The 23,992-nt window shown below is 41.8% G+C and overlaps 2 protein-coding genes across 2 annotated transcripts; both read left to right on the top strand.

Moving 5' to 3' along the window:
- Positions 1–1,349: 1,349 nt before the first annotated feature.
- On the top strand, positions 1,350–3,861 carry atp5mj (ATP synthase membrane subunit j). The gene is made up of 4 exons (XM_069686720.1): positions 1,350–1,439; positions 2,395–2,518; positions 2,731–2,751; positions 3,721–3,861. Exons 2-4 carry the CDS (start codon positions 2,395–2,397, stop codon positions 3,732–3,734), a joined length of 159 nt encoding a protein of 52 aa, XP_069542821.1. The 5' UTR covers positions 1,350–1,439; the 3' UTR covers positions 3,735–3,861.
- Positions 3,862–6,292: 2,431 nt separating this feature from the next.
- Positions 6,293–23,383, top strand: gareml (GRB2 associated, regulator of MAPK1-like). The gene is made up of 7 exons (XM_069686654.1): positions 6,293–6,404; positions 10,343–10,483; positions 16,813–16,943; positions 17,061–17,226; positions 17,478–18,328; positions 20,895–21,064; positions 22,387–23,383. The coding sequence occupies exons 1-7, from the start codon at positions 6,293–6,295 to the stop codon at positions 22,982–22,984; spliced, it is 2,169 nt and encodes a 722-aa protein (XP_069542755.1). The 3' UTR covers positions 22,985–23,383.
- The last annotated feature ends 609 nt before the right edge of the window (positions 23,384–23,992 follow it).

The following is a 23,992-nucleotide window of genomic DNA, read 5'->3' on the forward strand; positions in this document are numbered from 1 at the left end:
GGCTGGAAGTCCCACCCACGCTAACTGCAGGCCCAAATCACTCCTGCAGGCTGAAATACCAACATAATCTCTAGGGGGAAAAAATCATATCCTCACAAATCCCAGAGTTGATTATTTTGGCTTCTGGCTTTGTTTGCAGAAGCAGATCATAATAACTTGTATAAAAAATACATTTTCTGTCTTTCTTTGTATTTCTTTGTGAGCTAATGCAATAATGTAACAGTTGAGACAACAGTGCTGGGAAAGGCATTTGGTTTGAAGGGTTAATGTGAAACTGTTTTAAGTATCTTTTAGGTGTCATTCCAATCCATGATTTTGCAAAATACATGTTTTTCTGCTTTTAGTCGATCCGCTTCATCCCGTTTTTGTGTTATTTATATGTTTTAGCTATGCATAAAAGGGGAGAGGGGGGGTGACAAGCAGTAGAGCATGTCACACTATGCCACATTTACCCTTGAAAGCAGTGCCAGTGTTTTATTTGTTGTTTCACTATGGAGAGCAGACAAAGCTGGTGGAAAGTCTGTGTCCCACATGGCAGCTGCACCCTCACCTCAAATTCCCAGTTCTATTATGGCAGAGGCACAGGTGTCAAAAAGTAGAACAGGATAAAAGGTGGTTGACTTGTTCCTTGGAAAAGTTAAAATACAACAACATTTTGATGACATTGTGTGATTGTAATGGAAAGATGATGATAATGATGAAGAAAGATTTTCATAATAAAAGGTTACTGTTGTGTGTGTGAAGCTGAAAATGCAGATTATAAAAGCACTAATGAAATGAGCATGATGTAAGGTTTAATTGCATGAACAAATACGGGAAATCTCGCTATTCTGCCTTATAACAACTTGAGCGTTCGACCTCAATAATTTTAGCGTTTTTCAGTGGCCAGTTATTGTCTAATTAAAAAGATATAGAATTACCAATGTGATACACCAAACATTATTGATTAATTGCCAGACTCTGTCCCCACACATGTCCAAAACTTTTTGAGTTTAAAAAATTCATAACACAATTTCACACCTATTCATACACCTATACAATAAAGGTTTATTTATTCTATTAAAATCCTGTTTCCATCACCATATGGAAATTGTAGGCTCTATGATACACAAGTTTGACTCAAATTAATGCAGTGGGTTATAACAAAATATATAGACCATCTATTGCCTGTATTGAATAGTTTTTTATGCATATAAAATGATTCTCGGGAGAAAGCTAACTGTGTTAAGCATCTCTGGTTAAGTCCTCAAGGTGGAGACATCAGCCAGCTAGACTGTATGTCAACTAAATTAATCATGTACATCCATTAGGTGGCGCTACAGTCCAACACATAAATGAAATACTACACAGTTGAGAGTAGAAGAAGACTTCACCACGACTTTGACGTTTAGCAGTACAGGCTGTCCTGACCTTCCAACAACAGCGTGACAAACTGAAAGGTAGGAGAAGAGTTTACACTTTTAAAGTAATTTCACTTTTATAACAACAGAAGAACAGTTGTTGCATCACGACAGCAACTTAAAATGAAGCTATCATCTCTATTAACTGTGGTTGTGTGTGCTAATTTTGCAGGTGTACGCGGCTAGGTTGCTAGCTAGCTTCCTGCTAACGCTAGTTAACGTTCTTTCCTGGTTCTATGGTACAGAATGTGCTAATATGCTAGTCAGGGGCCATTCATTGATTAGAGTGTTTCACTGTAACTGCTAGCAAGTTAAAGTCAATGAACGCCATATAATAAAAAGCTATACGACAGCTCTGAAGTGCTTTGTTCCTTCGTTTAACCGGCTTGTATACATTGTAGTTAATGCTAACTTTGACTGAGGTACATTCGGAGTTTTAATGTTAGCAGTAGCATTAGTGATAGTCAACAACATTACGTTATCTTCAGTCAAGACGAGTAGATGTAAACGTCTGTGAAAAGGCGAGGTATCTTATCTCACGAGAATAAGATTAGAAACGTGAAATGGTGCTATTTTACCTTTGATTTTAAACACCGTTTCCCAGGTTGCCAAAGTCATGAGCTAGGCCTGATACAGCTGAGGGTCACTGAAGCATTGTGGGTCCTGATACCATGTTACCTTTATGTATAGTGACAACTTTGTCTGGGGGAAGGAACAAGCTTTAAAACGTATCTTCAGTCAGCATTAGTGCAGCCTAGGGTATTACATGCGTTATGCCCAAAGTGTGAGCTCTTGTGATTAATCCAACATCTTAGACTTAGAACTGCCAGGTGAGCTTAAGGGCAACTTTGGTTAACCGGTAGAATTGTTGTCTTTCTCTGAATGGAGAATGCATGGCAAAGTCATGCATTTGCTGAAATGGCTCTTAAAGTTTGTGTTATTGCAGTGGCCTGGTACATGAGCATTACAATTTTGCTGTTTCTTTCTCCCACAGATGGCTGGACGCGTGTTTGCAAAGTGGTGGTCTCAGATGAGCCCTTACTACACTAAGGCTTACCAGGAGATGTGGGTGGGTCTTGGCATCATGACGGTCCTGTACTACAAACTTTCCCATGGGAGTGAGTATAAAGTTGAATTGAAATACTAACAAGCTTAAAAGATTCCAACTTATTGTTACATAAAAATACAATGTAGAAAATAGTTGTGAAATAAATTTTGGCTTTCCTAGTACTCAATACATGTGAATGTAAGTAGTTGTTAACTTAGATTTCTTTTAGATGCATATATTAGTAAATATGACTGATATAAGGTCTGTTTCTCTTCGTTCCAGGTAAGAAGGCTGTGAAGGACAGTAAGTAACCTTTGTTAACACTGATACTATTAAATTAGGGCTGATTAGCAAGAATCTGTCGTACGATTTGTATCACAGCTAGAGGGGTTACGATTCAATATATTGCAATACTGTTTACTCTTTTCACATTAGATTTTTAGGAAACTAATAAATATAGAATTTGCCACCATTTGCATAGAATTTGAGTGAAAAATGTAACTTATTTTTTGTATATAATCAGAATAATAGGATCTACTTTTGTAGTTATTGTTGTTCATGTAACCTCCAACATAATGGTGCCACTTTTTCTTCACTCTGTGCAAAGGAATTAACATTAGCCTCACATCAGTAAAAAAAACAAAAAAATTATAATTGTGTGAACAATTTACAAAGTTTTTATAATTTGGTTTGGTATTACAAAAGGAGTTTTTGCCATACTTAAGCGTCTCCATATTTGCTTACACCCCTATTAATGGTTATATACTGTGAGACAATATAAATTTGTCTACTGTCAGACCTTCAGTCACTAGCCTTGATGACTCTAATCTCTGGGAAATTATGCAAATGAATGAGCAAGAATGATTCTGTGGCAATATTGAGCTTTGAACCTTTTCATTACTAAAATTTGCTGTTTAATTTGCTGTATCATCTTTATAAAACAGCTTTTGTTGTATCTACAAGCAAGTTATATAAAAGGATAGAATTTACTTAATAATTACTTACAGTCGCGCTAAGCTTTTTTCTCAATCTATTGTATGTCTTGTATTTAGTTAATAAAACTTAAATTAAAGGGGTATCAATTTCAAACGGATGCAAGGTCAGAATCATGTGAAGGTTGTGGTGCAACGACATATGACTTCCTCTAGATGTCACTGACAAATGGCTCATGTAGTCCTTACTGGCAGATATTTTGTGATTTAAATAAATTCAGATAATATTTATTTAGGTCATTAAAGACATTTTTTGTGATCCTCTTTTTTTTTTTTGCAGAGCCTGCCCATTAAGTTTTCCACCATGCTGACCAACCCTTCACCTGCTGTGTTATAATGCCCCAGTCGTTAGTCAAGATGTCCAGCTTCATCATTGAATTTTTGTTAATATGGAACAAATAAAGTTGCTATCCAAAACTTTTATCATTTCATTGTTGGCTTTTTTATTTTACTATGAATTACCACGTGATATGCACTGGCGACTTTGAACACAAAAAATCATATCAACAAAATTGGATCAAAAGAAACGTATGAGAATGAACATTATCCCTGGTACAACTGTGTTAGTAGATTATAGTGAGCAGATAGTTAGAAGGCCTCATGCATATACATTTAGTAGATACATCCTTTGCCTTTGCTGTAATTGGGATGCTAATCTGATTGCAGCCAAAACTTCTACAATATATTTCTGTACAATATAACCTATGTCATTGACCAATATAATTTGAAACTATCAACCATTAATAGTTTGCTGTCCGACGTGCAAACAACTACTGCATTCCACATTTATGCTTTGCTCAGAGGTGCATACAATGTTGAAAGTAGGAGTACAATAATATTCAATAAATCCATTCTTTAATCGGTTATTAGCGCTCTTTGCCTGGTACATTCAGATTACCTTGTCTTTTGGAAATGTGATCCTCTTATTTTGGCTATTGCCACAGTGTTGTGGGAGCATTGGTGAGCTATGAACAGCCAATGAATCACAGTTTGGGTTTACATTTTAACTCACTGAAAAGACAGATTGAACCACAACACTGCCTTATTTGGTGTTGTGTGTGGGGATTGTGTTCAATCTCGAAACCCATCCAAAATACAGTATAACTGATGTGACAGAACGAGCCTACTTTAAAAATATCTGTATTTGCACAATCAACCATACTTCTTTCACAAAACTTGTTTTGAAGGTTTCTCTAATTTACACTCTAGATTTAACACAAGTTGCATGTATCTCTTTTGACCTGCTTACTTATGACACACTTAACAAAATGGACTGTAGCATCACAACTGTTGTCAAAGAATCACTTTCCATTTACAATCTGGTTCACTGAACTGAGAGTGTGTTGACCAGAGTCCTGCCTGGGGCCAAAAGTTTAGTGCTTTGTGAAGGGTTGAATAAACTGATTCCACTTCCGCAACACCAATACTGTGTATGTATTCTAGTGATTGGGCTGATATGTCAAGTGTCAATACTTGCACAAATCTAAAATCAGGCTTAGGGGATGCCAAAAATATGAACATTGTCATTAATCTTCCAAAACTAGACATCATACAGAGGTGTCTTTAAACATCACAGATGCAGTAGTCTTAGGTAGAGTTGCTATAGTGGGACTGAGAAGAATCGATTGCTTTTGCAGAAGCCATAAGGTACTAGTGTGATGACATAATTCTACAATAATGGTACTTCATTACATTGATGTCTGGTGTGAGTGTCTTGGGGAGCATACATATACATACATGCATACATATAAATAACATAATACAGTGCTTTTTAAAATGTAGACATTCACTGGGCAATATAAGACTTAGGTTATGTACAAAATGCCATATGTATTTGTATGTAACATTAATTATTTTTTACAATTACAATTACATTTTCTTTAAAATAAATCTGTAGGTCAAATATTCGTCCAGCTTTTTTAGCGAATGATTGAGCATTTAGGCATAACTAAAGCTTTGTTTTATCAGTGAAAAATATTGGCTTGAAAAATGAAGCAATGTCTACTTAAGACCCTCCAATACATGTTTTATATAGTATTTCCACCAAATACTATCCCATTTTTCACAGGCAATACAAAGACCAATGAAAAGTCAGAAATAAGTCTGTTTTCTGTAGCAGAAGTAGCCTATGTCATGTCTTTCTTTTTGTCCCGTAAATCTTAGCGGTTGTGTTTAAAATTTTAATCTAAACAAATGTATTGAACTTTGGGTATCAAGTACTGTACTTCAAAATTGTATTTCAGTACTTCACTCATTTCATTCAACCCTGATATTACCACACAAACTCTACTATGTAATTGCTGGGTTCGTGAGAATTCATGAGATAGGATCTTAAAATGATCCCACAGTAGGCCATAAATTATCCTGCCCCAAAAGTCCCTTCATCTATCCAGGCAGGTGTGTAGGTGGTTACACAGATTAACCTTAGTGAACACAGTGATACAGTAATTGATGGAGAAATTATGAACAAACAGGGCAGGTTAACAAACAGTATGCTTAGAAAGAAAGATTAAGGTTTTACTGACATTGACGCTTAAGATTATGATGACAAAAGCTCCAAATTTAAAGTTTGACCGACTTAGCTAGTTTGTTCCTGTGTATGTGTGGGGGTGGTGGAAAACGCTGAATGACAGAGAGGCAGAAAGAGAGAGGGCTCGCGCTCCCTCCCACCGCTCGTGCGCACCGACAGTGACTGCGCTCCCTTTTTCCCACATTCAAACATGGCGAAACTCTTTGCCATTATACCACCACCATCACCCCCATCCTCCTCCGCTGTATCGTTATCACCACCGTCATCATCAACTTCACTTCTATCAACACCATTATCTCCGGTACCGTGATGACCCGGGAGGATGGAGAAGTTGTCGGCGAGCCTGTCGGAGATCACTTGGAGCCCGTTGGCGCTGCCGTTGGACGCGGTGGTCAGCAAGTTCCGTCTGCCCACTCTGGTCCGCCTCGCGCACGGTAAGGGACAGCCTTCAGCAGGTGCTCGAGCTCTAGAACGACCGTTAAAAACTTCTCGCGCTGTTGTATTATTTTGGACAACTGCTAGCTTACTCGAGCGCTCCTCTATCGTTCCATGTCACTACCGTTAAGATAACCGTGACAGTAGTGATGATAAATAACGTTAAAGGTGGTCTTTCAGCCAGGAAACAAGAAAAACTTAAACATTTTACAAGGAACGTGTGTTTCGAGGGGTTTTTGTGAATATAGCTACGCTGGCATGTAAGAACAAGTGTAGCAATTTACGAAGAATCTGTAGAGGAGTTTAACGGTGTCAAAATTAGCAGGAAAATAGTGCTGCTTCCGGTCACACTTTCAAAATAAATCAAAAAAATATAGATACTTTTTAAAGACACATTTAAAACAGTTTAGATGATAAAATATATAAATAAGATTATATGAAGCAAATCAGTCCCTAATAGCAAAAAATAAATTAAACGTATCTTTAAAGTTGGCAGGGAATTTTTGATAGAGCTAGTCTTGTAGTTTAATACAGGGAACACTTGTTTAAAATATATACAAAGTTTATGTGTTATTTTGAAAATAATGTCAAAATGTATGTTTGATCACAGTATCTCAGAAACCAGGGGTTGTAGCCCAACTTTGATAAGGACATTAACAGCATTGTATACTAATGGATGATACATTGGATATCCACCACCTAGAATTTCTGAACGTTGATACTAGTTTCTGTTCTGTCTTTACCAAATGACACTCTGTCAATGCTTTTTATGAGCCTGAGTGACTCAAATGATTAGTTCATGTTTCCTGGATAACATTTTAACAAGTGATAGATGGAAGAAATCATTTCATTAACCCTAACATCCAACAAATGTATTTTATTGGTGTATTATCACCATTAATGACATTAATGACAAAACATTACAAAAGCCTCTAAACGTTTTTATGGGGGAAAGAATGCTATAGTGAAAAGTTTTAACCCCTGAAACATTTGGTGCTCTTATTTTGAAACCCACATCGCCTAATTTCCGTTACTATTTTCTTTGAATCTTGCTACCTTGATGCCGCTGCACCATTTAAACTCAGCCACCGACTTTTCTAGTTCACCCCAGCCCACTGACTTGCACAAGTGAGTCATTTTGTAACGATTGTGCTCAGTTTTCTATTTATTTGTTTCATGTTTTACCGCCAACATGACTCTCTGCCTAACCAGATTTGGTGTCTTCACTTTGGGAACGGTTGATGGGTGTCATGGCCAAAATTGTTCCAGTCCAGCGAGGCCCGGAAAGCCACAAAGTGTCTGTTGTGCTGCTGAAGTGCTGCTCAATTCTTTTCATATGTAAATGCTGTAATCTGTCGGTGAATGTGGTGAATACTAACGAGCAACGACGAGGAGGAAAACCTCAAACTTCCCTTCGTTGACCAATTAAAGCGCGCGCCCGAGCCTGGAGATGTCACGGTCCTCAAAAAATCCGCACCTTCACTTCTGGTATCGCGCGTGTGCATTGTATAGAGTGATAACTAGAGCACCCATAGGTGTTTATTAACCGCACTTAACCCCACAGCAGCCTGTTTGTTTGCACAGCCAGCCAACTCACTTTATGGTTAGTTATTTATAAAAGGGCATAATGTCAGCATTTCATGGAGGATTTTTTCCCTCCCATCATTTCAAATTAACAACAACAAACAACAGCAGTGTTTTATCTGCATAGAGAGACTGTGGAAAGAAAGCGTGGGGGTGTAATTCAATGTGTTTGGGGCTTTCCTGATAGGCTGCAATATAAAAGCTCAAGACTGCATGCTATCAAATTAAATAGTTGGCTCACAGATGGAGAGAAGCAAGCAAATATTCATCTTCATGTCAATATATTAATAGTCAGTTAACCAAAGTCACATGAATAGACTAGCCTGTTTAATCTTTTAACTGAAGTGGAATTAGCTGCGGTTGTGACGACTGTTAGAAAGTAGCCCGTGGGCGATTACTTATACTTTAAAAGTAACTGGTCTTAAATGCCTTTTTGAGTATTCCAACTGTATGTTTTTTTATATTTTTACTCCACTTTAGATGTAAATATGTTACTTTTTTCCCCACAATTTTTTCTTTGACAGCTTCAGTTAATATTAACTTAGTAGATTAAGATTTTAAGAACAAAACATATGTTTATTTTAAAAGATAAGTTGCATTGTTGTGGGTTAAGTTACTGTACAACAGGTTCTAAAATGACTCCATGTTATTGTTTGCATAATACTTAAATATATATGTAATACTATACCAATTTGAAAGACAAAAAGTGCTTTAACTTTTTGATACAGTGTATTTTGCTGGTAATAGTTGCGCAATAGTTGAGACAACGTTCTTATTTCTATTATGTTGTATTGCTGTGGCACTTAAAGCTCCTGTGAGGAGTTTTTCACTGGTTGTGGAACAGACTGAAATTAATTCTGATGACTCTATATGACCTACAAAAGCAAACCAGAGCATCAGCGACAAGATTGATTATTTCTATATGGATATGTTTAATGCCTGAAACTGCTGGCGGGGGGTACGTGTCAGACGAAGTGATTAACTGCACGCTGCCTTTACTTTTTCCAGGGCAAAAATCTAACATAGGTGATACATATGACAGTTAAAGAAAGCAGGATGAGAGTTCTTGTTAAAAACCACCACTTAAGCATGAACAGGACAAAATCAGCAAAGAGATAAGAGGTACAGCTTTGTCCACAGGGGGCGCCAAAATCAACACAAACCGAAAGTTCTTCACAGCAGCTTTAAAGTAGGATGTGTAACTTCCTGTATGTCAAATATGTATTTTTTGCAACTAAAGAGACTTGAAAAAACTAATTTTGTCCATTTACTACAGTATTTACGGTAAAGCAAATATATGTATAATACTGCCTTGCTGTGTGAGCATATACAGAATGTATATTATGCTGCAGAGGCTTGAAACTATGTAGAATTAAGAAGAACAGAAGCTTTAAATTTGCAGTTACCCAAGATGATCCACCAATTGCCCCTCACATTGGACAGTTTTCAGTACCTTTAGTTTGAATAAATCCAATATAAATAAATGTTTCCACTGTAAACACCCAAACAATTGTCTATATTTCTATCAAGCAGACATTTGTCTGAACTTTTATAATTGTGTGTATGCAATGGGGATAAGTGTGCATATGACTTCCTTTCATGATGTTTTTGACTACCAGCGCCTTTATGACTAGCGGTAACTCCTAGCAAGTAGTTTCCAAATCTGCAGAGACTTTTTGTTATGCAGAGTAGCCATATTGTGCATGGAAAAAGGCATTGCTTTGAGCACAACAAAAAATACATTTTAGCTACATGGAATAAAAGCAATATGTGTCGATTCGATTTGGGTCGACTGACCTTCAGCAAAACATTTGACATCGAGTTATTTTCAGACACACAGATATTAGAGTTTGTTATGAAGCCAGAGGCAACAATCAGTTAAAAGGTTTTTTATTCCCAGCCATTCATCAGCAACTAGATCAAAAAGATGTGATCTGTGTGTCTGAGTGAGAGAGTGTGTGTGTTGTGATCGAGTTGTACCACTGTGCTATCAGCAGAAATCAATGCTGTTGTGCGACATGATGGCCCCAGTTTAAGCTGGAGAGCTGTGTGTGTGGGGGCAGTGTAATAGTGGGTTGCCAGTTGCATAGTGGGTCCTGATGAGTAGGTTAGAGGTGGTGAACTGTCTCTGGGGGTTGTAATTATGTACGCACGCGTCTGCTTTTGTGTGGGGAAAGTTTTGTTGTTTCACGTTTCTTAGCTACTTAGTTTGACCTCAGAAAAGAAAAGCCAATTGTTTCATGTGCTATTTGTTCTTTCGTAATACGTTTCTGTGTGTTAATGTGTGTGTGTGTGTGTGTGTGTGTGTGTGTGTGTGTGTGTGTGTGTGTGTGTGTGTGTGTGTGTGTTACAGGTGAATGTGTGGAGGGTCTGTCGGAGGAGGATGTGGTGCTCTTGCACTCCTGTCGTCAGTGGACCACAGTGACCGCCCACAGCTTAGAGGAGGGACACTATGTTATTGGACCCAAGATAGACATCCCTCTGCAGTACCAGGGTGAGCACACACACACACACACACACACAAGTACACACGCAATGTCTAAATAGTTCATCAAAGTCAATCCTTGCTCTAAAAATACAAACGTGTCCCTAAAATGTTTGTTCCCTCTGGGGGGAAAAATCACAAGTTCAACATTTTCCATTCTCTATTTTTGTTGGGGAAACTTTGTCTTTCTGCAGACATCAGGCAAAAAGCAGATAAACTAAACGTTAAAGTAATGTCTGATTTGTTGCAATTTCCATTTCCATTTGGTCTCTTTGCACAAAAGATAAATCTGAAGATAAAGTAAAGTTCAACAGCTCATATAAAACAGAGACACATATTTATAATAGAAGTGGAGCAGTCTCCTATTTTATGGTGTCTTGTAATTCATCCTGAACTTGGCAGGTAACTTTGAGAAAATACATCTTTCAAAATTGACACAGGACCAAAATATAAACTCCCACAATGAAGAAATATTTATTTTAGGGGGAAACTGAATGAGTTATGAATGTTTCAGCGACCAAATAAAACAGCTTTATGGCATATTGCAGGGTTCCAAAAAGACACGTATGTCAAAACGTGTGAATGAATACCTCCGAGAGTTTTTCTCGAACCAGTCAGTACGAACTGAAGCCGAACTTTGTCCCAACCGACAGAAAGCTGGAATTCTTGGGTAGACGTGGAGGTTTCTGGAACATTTTCATTTAAATAAATTTCTGTTAAGTAATCTACTCTGGCTGAACAAACAGAGAAAAGATCAATGACTACAGATACAACTTCAACAAGACTCGGTCAAAACCTAGTATGTGGCTGACCGCAACAGGTCAATGTCCGCTTTTGTGAGCAATGTGTTGCAAGGACTGTCTTTATGAGGCCGATGACAACGTGTTTGAAAGCAGGTGCGCGCTGCGGACGTAGGTGAGGACAGCGGAGCAGCAGCCCCGCCTACTCCCTGAACAAAGTATCCAGAGCCGTATAGACAGAGAGTCGCATCAGTGGAGGTCCAAAATGCTCCATAATGCGCCCTTGCGATGTCGCAACTCTCTCTCTCTACGGCTGTGAAAGTACCGTCACTCACTCAGTCAGTCACATACAGGTGTGTACCTGTGTGTAGAGCTGATGCCGGTGATCAGCCAAATATAAAAATCCAAAGAAAAAGAAACAAATTCGACACTCAGATGAAGCAAACAGTCTACAAAGGAAAGCCACCGTCAGCGAGGAAAATCAAGAGTTACAACCGGAGCCAACCGCGGGCGTCACACATGCAACACTGTCTGGATATCTGAGAAGTGTGCTCCCGCAATTACTGTTTATCACCAAAGAGAACAAAACTGAAATCTTTGAGATGACAACTTTAAAGAGAATTGTTGCCCATTATGTATGGATTACTAATCAGTGTAGGTGGTAAATGTAGTCAATTGATTCTAAGTTTGTGCAAGTTTGGCCTAGAAAGTGTCAATCTCCTGCTAGCAGAGCTGTGCTGACATTGCATGCATGCAGCTGCATTTCTTGAGCTGTATAATCGGCTCAAATAAATCAGCCACAGCACAGTTAACTGTGTTCTTGTCCATATTGTCCTCTGTGCTCATATTTTGGGATGCTGTTTGCAGAGACTAGAAATACTAGTTGAAATTGCTCAGGGCAACCAACTACGTCACTGCACAAGTCAGCTGATGGCGCTGTTGGCAGAATGACTTCTGCAGCTGAGCCACAGACATACAAATAACAGCATAAAAACAGCAGACGTTTTTCGTGCTACGGTTGAAAATTGGTGAACAATCCATTTAAAAGGTTGACAAAATACTTACCGAACAGTAGACACAAATATAGTTAAAGCACTGGTTTGGTTGAAACTGTAAAATCATACAGTTTAACTTCAAACATGTACTGTAAGCATAAATTACAACCCACACATACAGACAAACACTACAGCCCACATTAAACCAGCCAACCAGCGGCTGTAGACGTGACCTTCCCCGACTCCTCCTGTTCATTGACCTGTCGTCTTCCTGCTGAATGAGTCTGATCATCATGACCTCACCGGAGCTCCATCACCACCATCTCATTGTTCAGACTGTCCGACCGGTCACATCACTCGCTGTGAAACTGGAGCCTAATGCCTCCTCTTCATTGTTTCCTCCTCTGACTGAGTGCTGATGTCACCTCTGACCACCGCCGCCGCTCAGGCTGCTTTTTCGGAAGAATGAATGAATTCTTGAATGGGAGGGGGTTTGGTGAGGTCATTGTCATTTTAGACATTTTAGCACTTTACATCGGAAGCATGCGGCCACAAATATTGGCAATATAAGCAGTTAGCAGTAAGAAGCTCAGGCAGCAGAGAGCTCAGCAGTTTCATTCATTAGCATCAGGGTGATTTTTCACACTTTTAAAAAGCTCTGAAAACCTTCTTTTTTTCAGTGGCGAAGAAGTACAACCCATGACCATGAGTATGAAGTCTATTTTCATAATTTATCAACAGGGACTAGTAGTTCAGACATTCTTTGAACATGACATTCCTGCCTCCCAGCGCTTCACAAGAACTTGCAAGAATGAGCACATTGGGAATAGTTGATAGATAACGTGTTAATCCAAACCATAGCTTCTTACAGTCAAGTCGCAGCAATACAAGACTTTATTTTGAAACTTTAAAGTGATAATCTTGAAGAATTTAATGTAAATAAATGTCTGTTAAGTTACCATCTATCGCCGAATCAGGTAACACAATGGTGATTGAGCCTATGGCCCACTGATGAAAGCCTTTGCATTCACAGTATTACAGACTGGGTGTCTGTGGAAGAAATCATAAGCGGCGCCCAGTTAGTGACGCGTTTTCCATCAGCCAGCAGTGGTTGGCCTGCCAGAGAGGGTAGGCGGAGCTAAGCGGCTGCTTTTCCGCTCTCTGCAAGTGTTGGAGTAAACAGTAATCTACTATGGCTGAACAAACAAAGAAAAGATGGATGACTACAGATACAACTTCAACAATAAGTGAAAATCCAAAGAAAAAGAAACAAACTCGACGCTCAGATGAAGCAAACAGTCTAAAAAGGAAAGCGACCGTCAGCGAGGAAAATTACAGAGTTACAACCGGAGCCAACCGTGGACGTCACACACGCAACTCTGTCTGGATATCTGGGGAGTGTGCTCCTGCAATTATCATTAATTTGCCAAAGAGAGCAAACTGAGATCTTTGAGATGACCACTATAAATCTCCTCTTAAAAACAGCAGGCACTGCATTGATTGAGCCCCACAGTAATTTTTAAAGTGGTTGTATTCCTGCCAGATTGGTTGGTTTTACATTGATTCCGGTTGATTGCTTAAAGGCCCCGAAAACAAAGTCTGAATAATCATCAAACAAACCAAACTTGCAGACAGTCAGAATCTTTGGTAAACGGTTAAGGACACGGTCCAGTTTTACACATAACTTATGTAAGAGTTTCTATTCATTCAAAGGAAAGTAATGCTGCATTTCCCTCTTCTACTCAACAAAGCTAAAGACGTGGTCGTCTTGTTTAAATAAACTGAAGAAGGGTTGACAATAGACAAAACTGAGGACTGGTGCAGTGGTTAGCGCTGTCGCCTCACAGCGAGAAGGTTTCTATTTTGAATCCTGGTTTGAGCAAAGTGGACCTTTCTGTGTGGAGTTTGAATATTCTCCTCGTGCATGCGTGGGTTCCCTCCAGCTTCCTCCCACAGTCCAAAGACATGCTCGTTATGTTCATTGGCGACTCTAAAAGTGGATCTGTGTGTTGGATGATAAACCCTGAAGAGTGTGAACTCAAAAGTCACAAGTTCTTGCTTTGCAGAAATGCAAATGTGTCGTCTGGTTATACATGAGGTAAAACCACAGACTGTTTAAAAGATGGACGACACGACAGCTCCATAAAAGTGAAGCCAAACCCTCTCTATCGCCCCCTGCTGACTGGCTGCAGTATAGGTCATAAAGCCCGCCTCCTCCATGTTAACAGATGGGACATGAGTCAAACTATAAAATCAAAATACACGTCAAATACATTTTTCTCAAACATGGTTTCTGTCATTATAGTTAGTTCTTATCATGCTGATTTACGTCCAAGTGTTCATTTTTCTGACAAGTTTATTTTTAATTAGTTATTTGATGCTGTCCAAATGATGATTGACAGCTCTGTTGACAAATACGGCTCCTGCAGCCGATCAGTTCCTGATTAGCAGAGTAGAGGAGGAACGGTGAGAGGAGACGTCACTAAAACAATCACTACAGTCATTGAAGTTTCCATACCTGTGAATGTTAACCTCAGACCACCACAAGAAGCTGTTAAACACGCTGGTGTGTGGGATCTTTGCTGTGTTTTTCTTTAAGCTAAGTGTGTGTTTTTTTGGTTAGCAGAAGTGGCTACAGCGGCGCCACCTGCCGATTTCTACTGCGCAGCTCTGGCTCCAAATGACGTCAGCATCACAAGATGGTAGCGCCTATCACAGGTCTATTTTGGCATCACTTTCATACAATGAGAGCAGATGGAGACGTGTCATCCATCTGTATATACAGTCATTGGGTACAACATAATTAAAAATGGTCTGCACAGCAGCAGGTTCATGCGGTCGCTTTCCCTGCTCTTACTTCTTTTTGTAACTAACTAGTTGCTAGTTTTAAAAAGGTGTTTGTGTGTTTAGCCAATTAGTAATGTTCATGGCAGGGACCTTTTTAAAGGAAGTAACTTCCACTGGCGGTTAAATCGGTCTCAGTAACTTCCTTGTTAGGACTGCTATCCTGCCTTTCAGATTGGGATTTCTTCCTTGCAAAATAATGCAGTTAGCATCGCTGCTGCTGGCCCCTGTAGCATGACATCAACCGGATAACCTTCTGATTTGCAATGCATTCCGGTAGACGAGAAAAGCGCCAGCCAACAAAGCCCATTTAAATGCATGCACACTTTTAGCACCACTTGACAGGTGAGTTGTTGTTGAATCAGAGGCCATCGCCAGTGATGAGCTAACGTCTGTGTGATGACTTCATACAGGAAGTCTAAATAAGCTTCGGAGGAGAGCAATATAGGTTCCCCTCTGGGGATTGACAACAGGATGCTCCCTCCTTCCTATCCGCTCTCTCCTCCTCCGTCCATCAGCGTGAGGATGACTGAAGGGGAGAGGACAGAAAAGATGAATGAAGAGGTTTCTGGAGAGCAAGTGGCGCCACAGCCGTCCTCGTAATGCTGAAGTAGCTGCCAGAGGCTTATGTGCAAGGATTTACAGCCTCACAGTGATTCAGTTATATTTTTGGGAACATTTAATCACATAGTAATTACAGACTATTTTGTTACGTCATACTTCTGTTGGTTTCTTCATCCCCTGTTTTTATAAGAGTTTCAGGACGGAGCTTTTGGTCAACCTGTTTACTCCTCCTGAGTCTGTCACTTTTATTTTGAAGGGGGCCACTGGGCTGTGTTGAAAGTAGCACTTGCTGGTATTGTGCGGTGGGGTCGGAGCGCCTTATCCCGGGGGCTCTTGTTGGAATTGGGAGGTGGGGGGTGGAGGAGAAAAGGAGGGAGGTGCTGGCGAGGAGGATGGTGGAGTTTGATATTCTGCTCGGCCTCTCAGACAAAGAAACTTTCTCATCTCTCGCTCGCTCGCTCGCGCACACAAACACTCTGACTCTGTGAGAAAACAGGAGGGTCCTTGCTGGGTAATAGTAGTTAAATGTAATCCTATAAACTGCTAAATAAGAATAAAGGATCATGGGATTTGATTTTGAGCCTATTGTGCATTCATGGGACGGGTCTTTGCAACATCTAAAACATTTACAGTTTACAGAGTCAGTGGACCGAGACACCGGAGCGCACGAGTGTGAAAGATTTACAGACGGAGGAGGGGAAGAAAGGCCGAAACAGAGAGAGAGAGTGTGAGAGTGTGTGTGTAAGTGTCTCCATGGTGATGTGTCTCTGCTCTGCGTGAGAATGGGGGTCCTTTATTGGTTGCCATGCCAACCCCGTCGGCTGTTGATTGGCCGAGAGCTGGTGCCAGGTCATAGGTCACGGAGGTGTCTTTGTGTTCTCCTCGTCCAAACTGTGTCCCCTGCGGGAATGTGGGTGCGTGTGTGTGTGCGGTGGGGCTGCAGGGAGTCAAGTAAAAGTGAAGAAAAACAGAACAAAACAACTTTTTACTTCCTCCTTTCTTGTCTTCCTCCACTCTTCCCTTGCCTCCTTGGTTCCTTTTCCTCATCTTCCTTTTTCCTCCTTCCTCCATCTTTTTCTTCATGTGCTTGCCTTCACTTCCTTTCCCAACGTACTTCCTCTTCCCCCCGCCATCTTTGTACCTGCCTTCTCACACCTCCTTCACCCTTCTCTTCCCCTTTCCTTCCTCTCTGCAGGGAAGTTCAAGTTGTTAGATGAAGACCGAGACGTCAGGGATCCCGTCCAGTATTTTGCCAGTGTGGAGGAAGTTGCTGGAGTCTTCCCTGACCGGGTCTTTGTCATGGAGACGATCACTTTTAGTGTCAAGGTTTGTCTTCGTTGAAGACACTTATATTCCTTTTCAGCATTTGCTTTATCCTATTTTTGTAAACTGCAACTTATTAGTCTATCTTTCCTAGCTAATTTCCTAATGTGTTTTCTGCAGGTGGTTTCAGGGGAGTTCAGCGAGGACAGCGAGCCCTACAGCTTCACTCTGCAGGCTGGAGATGAGCTGTCACTCATGGGGAAGGCGGAGCTCCTCTGTGCCACGCCCTCTAAGGAGAAGACAGGACTGAGCGCGCTCCTGAGGCGACTGGGAAAGACTCCTAGAAGTAAGTAAGGCCAAACTGTTGAGTTGAGTGCTCAGTTTAAGAAGTCTCAAGGTCTTTTCAGACGGGGGGCGATTAACGCGCCTAGTCATTCATTTTCAATAAGAGGCAAGCGGGCAGGTAGGGAGGTCGCCCCCCTATCTGAAAAGACCTTTATATATTGTCTACTATAGAAGTGATATCGATCGATACCACACTTTTCTGTGGGCTCATGTTGCTGTGGCTGATCCACCTTTCTGTCTCCACCTCCCCAGGTAAAACTCCCTGCCTCGTCTGCATGAACCATCGCACCAATCAGAGCGTCAGCCTGCCCTTTGGCTGTCGTGGGCGCTTTTGCACCCGCTCCCCTCTGGAGCAAGGCATGCTGGGAGGGGAGCACACGGTACGCAGCATCATCGAGAGAGTTCGCCTCCCTGTCAACGTGTCCGTGCCTTCACGTCCACCACGAAACCCCTACGACCGCCACGCCGTCCGAGAGGGCCACCGCTACAAGCTGCTCAACATCGTCAGCAAGACGGTGGTGCTCTGCATGGTGCTGCGACGACAGGAAGTCTCCCCTTCCCACTTCCTGCTGCTGCGCTGCATGCCCAGATTCAACGTAGCTGAGGCCTCCGTCCACACGGCGGCGCTAGAGAGCCTCTTACTGCGACATTCATTTGACCCGGATGCGTACTCTCGAGCTGTGAGAGAAACCAGACCGGAGCTGGAGTGTATGACAGAGGAGTGTGTGAGTCCGCGGCGCTCCCGCATGTGTGTGTCGGGTCAGGACTCGTTGGCACCGGCACTGCAGCGACTCTCCATGTGCGGGTACGGGGGAGGGGTTTCGGACAGCCTATCACAGCGCTGCAGGGACTCTCTTGGAGAGCGGCTGGGGGAGGGACCAGGTGAGGAGCGGGAGTATGTGACTCCTGAGTGGACTGAGGCGGAAATGAGGACCAGTGAGGAAATCCCTTATGAGGAACTCTGGACCAATCAGAACCCAGAGAGCCTGGGGAAGGAGCCAAACCTCATCTCCTTCCACTCGTCGTCTTCATTAGACGGTTCTCTCGGCACTGTGTTGACAAGAGTGTCCACCCCTCCACCCGTACCTCCAAAATCTGATGCTGTGAGTTTCAGTCTTCACCCTCCCGTCCTCCTGTTCCTCCTCCTGTCTCTCATCCTTCTTATCTGTCCGCAGCAGCATCCGGCTGTTAAAAGTCAGGATGCCTGGTTTGAATTATTCATACATAACCGCTTTTAAACCTCACCGACCACATGCACAAACACACACAAACACACACACAAACACACACTGACTTCCTGGAAAGGCTGCCACACACTCACAGTCCATGAATACATATGTCATGACCAAGGTACAGGTACATGTGTGCTCTGTTAGATAGATACAGTAATCTAATAAAAGTCAAATGATGGAGTTTAACCCTTATTAAAAGAGATGATTAACAATGTTTCATGATAAAGATGGCCACAAAGCACAAGTCCAATCATGTCTGATACGTACATAATATAAAACTTGAACTGTTTGTTGTCAAAGTGAGAACTCTGGCAGCTTTGCGTCAGCACTGCACTCCTAAACAATCACGTCAGTCTGATGACGTGTTGGCCGTTGCTGCTCGTGCAAGAGAGTCAAACATTTGCTCAGCTGGGGCAGTGCCACTTACTCTGTATGTCTGCAGCTCCTGGAGTTTAATCAGTGTCTCTCATTTTGTATTAACTTGTTGTGTCTCCTTTTAAAAATGGATTACGTCTGTGAGAAAAGGTTAGAGAAAACTATTCTTAGAGACTAAACTTACGACAAAACTTAAGTGTTACACACTTTTCAATGTGTAACTGAGGTTTCCAGTCCAAGTTTTAAGCTAATCGGGGGTAAAAAAAAAAAAAATGAACCCCCAGTTTATAATTTATAAATAGGCTGAAATGAAAAATGCATTTTAAGATCTTATCGCCAATCATATTGAGCACTTGCCGTATTTAAAGCTCCAGTGAGGAGTTTTTATCTGGTTTTAAAACTGACTGAAATTAATGCTGATGCCTCCATATGAGATACAAAAGCAAACAAGACCATCAGCGACAAGATAATTACATCTTTTTGTTAAAAAACACCTCTTACACATGCACATGACAAGACCAGCAACGAGATAAGAGGTACCACTCTGTCCACAGGGGGCGCCAAAATCAACACATACCGAAAGTTCCTCACAGGAGATTTAACAATATATTCCAAAAAAAATGTCTGTGTATTTTGATAACAGAAATATATTGTGTTTTTTTCTGTTAAGGTTGTAATCTCAAAGTTCTCAGTTTCGTTCTCTTTGGCGGCACCTATGGTGATAAACGGTAATTGCGGGAGCACACTTCCCAGATATCCAGACAGTGTTGCATGTGTGACGTCCACGGTTGGCTCCGGTTGTAACTCTTGATTTTCCTGGCTGACGGTGGCTTTCTTTTTCAGACTGTTTGCTTCATCTGAGCGTCGAGTTTCTTTTTCTTTGGATTTTCACTTCTTGTTGAAGTTGTATCTGTAGTCATCCATCTTTTCTTTGTTTGTTCAGCCATAGTAGATTACTGTTTACTCGCAACACCTGCAGAGAGCGGAAAAGCAGCCGCTTAGCTCCGCCTACCCTCTCTGGCAGACCAACCACTGCTAGGTGATGGAAAACACGTCACTAACTGGGCTCAATCACCATTGCGTTACCTCATTCAGAGATAGATAGCGACTTAACAGACATTTATTTACATGAAAATCTTCCAGATTATCACTTTAAACATGTGCCTAAGCATTTTCTCCAAATAACATGACACCCATCCATCAATCAATCTTCCACTCTCAGCGACACAGACATTAGATTCATTAGTTAGCTAGCGAGCAACAACATGTCAAAGAACTAACAAACCTCTTCTTCGGTTGTATTACGCATCACTTCCTGTCCATGACACACAGTTGAAACCAGACAGTAAGAATGTTGACTATAAAAGTACACGCTTTCATAATCAACAAGTGCTCGTAACGTTCTGAGGCACATCATTTGGTTATACAAAGAGACATTTCTGTTTTATTGCCCATATATGGGGGTTGTGGAGTATTTTGTTCCTCGTGCTTTAGTTGAATGTTGATTTAAAATGTGCAGCTTCTTCATTCTGATGTTTTTGGGTCGTTACATTATTAGAAAATCGGTCTCAAGTGGAAGCCAACTTTGTTTTTATAGCTGAGCTGCAACAAAGTTGTTTGCCACCTCTGTGTTCATGTGTGTGTTTGATCGCGCCTGTTTGCCTTAATTAACGTTTCAGTGACGGCAGCTTACAGTGGTGCAGCGAGGGCGTGTGGGTGTTGATGTTTGCTGTGCTGCTGGATTATACCCTGCCGCACACAGTGTTCTTCATTCCCTGATATTTAGCCTGCCAAGACGCTCTGTGTTTGTGTGTGTGTGTGTGTGTGTGTGTGTGTGTGAGGAGAGCTTTCTACTGTGTGTGAGGCAGTTTGTTTGAGGTGTAAAGGTCACCAAGTTTGACATTTACCAAGCAAACACACACACACACACAAAACCTCCTGGGAAGTCAAGTTTATGGACTTTACTTTTTTGCTGTTGTAGAGCTAATTTTTCTGTGTGTGTGTGTGTGTGTGTGTGTGTGTGTGTGTGTGTGTGTGTGTGTGTGTGTGTGTGTGTGTGTAGGTGAGAGAGGAGTGTCGTTACTTGATCGCCCCTCCGGTTCCCCCTCGCTGCTCTAAAGGAGGCTCCATCTCCAGTCCGGCACCCAGCCCGCCCGTCCCGCCTCGCTTCCCCAAAACCTCCACCTCCCCGAGACCCAACCTCTCCTTCTACTCCTCTGGACTGCAGGACAGGTACAGTGTGAGGTTTTGTTTTTTTCTTAAGAGATGCAACAAATCATTATCACATTGTAGTAAAATAACTCAGCAGCCTTTTCCAGCCCTGACATATTTTTACTTTGGATGTACTTCAGGCCCAAATAGGAAGTCGTTTTTTCCACCTCGAGTGATTTGACCACTTTTTCCTCATCGATCATCATCACCCTTCTTGCTTTATAAAGCCAGATGATATATGGAAGGGAAGCAGGACAAATAGCAACTTCCTCTTGAGAAACTCGAAAAATATGACTCTCACATAAAAGTTCATTCACGCAGGATTATCCAAAAATAGGCTTTACCATGTGGTTATTTCATAAAGAGTAATTATTTGTTAAATGACCAGAAAACATGCTCTATCGTGATATAGGCCATATCGCACCAGGCCTACCAGGAGTCCGTTTTTTGTTCCACAGATTCTTCTTCATAGCCAAACCCTGGTGCCTTCAGTACCCACAGTGCAACTTTACCACAGGTGTGTAATGCTAGTAGTGGCTAATGTAGCCTCAAGCCTCCAGCAGAGCAGAGGAGCAGGCTACAGTGGTCTGCTAAGCTCTGTCTCACTCAACAGCCTCAGTTGTAGACTCGACTGAGGGCTTCTACATATGTAGTCAAATCCCCCCAGACCTGTACGCACACATCGATGTATAAAATAACTTTACACTAATAAACAACAACAATCAACACGGGAGCGAGATGTTGTTTTCACATGTCTCTATCAGATTGCATGTAACGCTGCAACAACTTATAATGTTCATATTTTCATATCAGTCCATAAAACCTCAGTCAGTTCTAAGACCTAAAGGGACACACATTGCTTGAGTTGTCAATAATTACTTTACAATAATATAAAACATAAAGACCATCCTTTCGTCACATTGATGACGCTGAGTCCAGCTAACTTTCTGAAATGTTATCAAAAACTACAATTAACCAATTATATTGTCGTTAATGTCGTCAAATGATTTAATGTAAACAACTAATCTATTAATTGTCTCAATGTTTCAGCTCTACTTTTTCAAGTAGCGTCCTAAATACAGATCAAAGCACATAAAGGTTTTTCTAGTTCAAAGGTCACTTCAGAACCTTTTGGTCAGTGACAGACGCTTTGCCCCCTGAAGGTGCTGAGGAACATTTAAATGCTGCTGAAATACTGGTTTAAACTAAAAACCTTCGAGCCTAAGAAATGTTGATATCAGAATATAACCAGAAACTGCAGCCTCACATAAAATGTGACTGATTTCAGATTTAAGGTTTTTTTGGATAGGATACTAATGTCACTGTCTCCCGCTCTGTCCCAGCTGCTCGCCCTCTCCAGACGCCTCCCTCTACTGTTACCCCTGCTCATGGGCCGACTGCCCCGCCCCAAACCCCACCAGTCCCGAGCCAGTCTCCTCCCTCCCTACGGACAACACAGCCAATCCTCAGCCAGCACAGGCCACCTGGGCAGAACCGTGGGTGGACTCCTTCACCTCCTCCGGACCTCGACTGAGGCCGCCCCCGCAGAGCCGATTCGCCCCCTTTGGGGCGCTGAACCCTTTCAACCGCCAGTCCCCCTGCCCCTCACCTGAGCCCACCGCCACAACCACCACAGAGTCCTCCAGAGGCGCAGAGGGCGGCGGGACATCATTAGGGGTCACTGAAGGCCTGTCTCCGCCCCCTGACCCCACCTGGCGACCTCCTGCCGACCTCTCTGTGCTGTCATTGGAGGAAGTGTCGGCCTGCCTTCGCTTCATCGGCCTATCGGAGGCGGCGGTGGGCGTGTTCCAGAGGGAGCGAATCGATGGCAGCCTCCTGGTGCAGCTGACCGAAGACATCCTGTCACATGACTTCCACCTGAGCCGACTCCATGTCACAAAGATCACACAGTTCATACAAGGCTGGAGGCCCAAGATCTAACACACACACACACACACACACACACACACGCAGATAAAACAGTCCTGATAATGTGCCTGTTGGCTGCTGAGCCGTCCTGAATGTGCCTTCCACTGTGACCGAGCGGCTGCTGAGCCCCACTGACTCTGCTGAAGGAAAACACGCCACCCTGTGGTCAGAATATAGAACTGATGCTTGGCTGGCTCTCACAGCCAGGAGTCTCTGACAGACTGACTGCAGATCTGAATCACAGACTGGGACTAGTTTACTAACAAAAGGCTACAATGATGAAAGGGGCGACATGATATAAGTGCCCTTTTGGAATAAGTTTTTCGGGGCAGATCGTACAAATTCATGATGAAGGTTTGAAGCACTACATGGCCCTGTCAGACCGCCATGCTTTGGTCCCTCATAAAATTTGAAATGAGGGGAAAACACGGCTTCATTTTTCATATAAAATATCTTGACAAACTTTGCAGTTTCTACATATTGTCCCTGCAAAGGTTATAGATGTGGTTTTGTTGCAATATAAGGGCCACTGAGGGATTTACAGCCTATAATGTTGAGCAGTAGGACATGTAACAACACTGATCCTGTTCCCTACCTGAGCCTGTCTCATCGTGTTGTTTAAAGCCGAAGAAAAAAGAAAAATGGCCGAAAGTCTGAAATCAGAATCACCCAGTAAAGATATCAATGAGTCTCTAAAGTCCCCTGTATCATTTTGTGCGATGAGAGGCTGACACGTTTATTAACATTCCCTTTAAGGGTAACACAAAAAAGTCCTTCTGTCTGTAGTAACACATACAGACCTGTTGCCATGCTATGATGATAGACCTTTTGGAGTGCCTCAGAAATAGAGTTGTCAAAATGTACCTCAGATCACCTGTTGAGATATGTATAATAATAAATGAAATTACAATAAATTTTGTTGTTGTTGATGTTTCCGCACCACAGATGACTGCTTGAATCGTCAGAAGAATATATAGGAAGGTATACATAAAACAGTTTAACTGTTTAAGGATTAATAAT

The sequence above is a fragment of the Semicossyphus pulcher genome, unplaced genomic scaffold (genome assembly GCF_022749685.1).
Source record: "Semicossyphus pulcher isolate SPU_LCO1_2020_fin unplaced genomic scaffold, fSemPul1.0.p SCAF_11, whole genome shotgun sequence".
In the NCBI taxonomy this organism is placed as follows: Eukaryota; Metazoa; Chordata; class Actinopteri; order Labriformes; family Labridae; genus Semicossyphus; species Semicossyphus pulcher.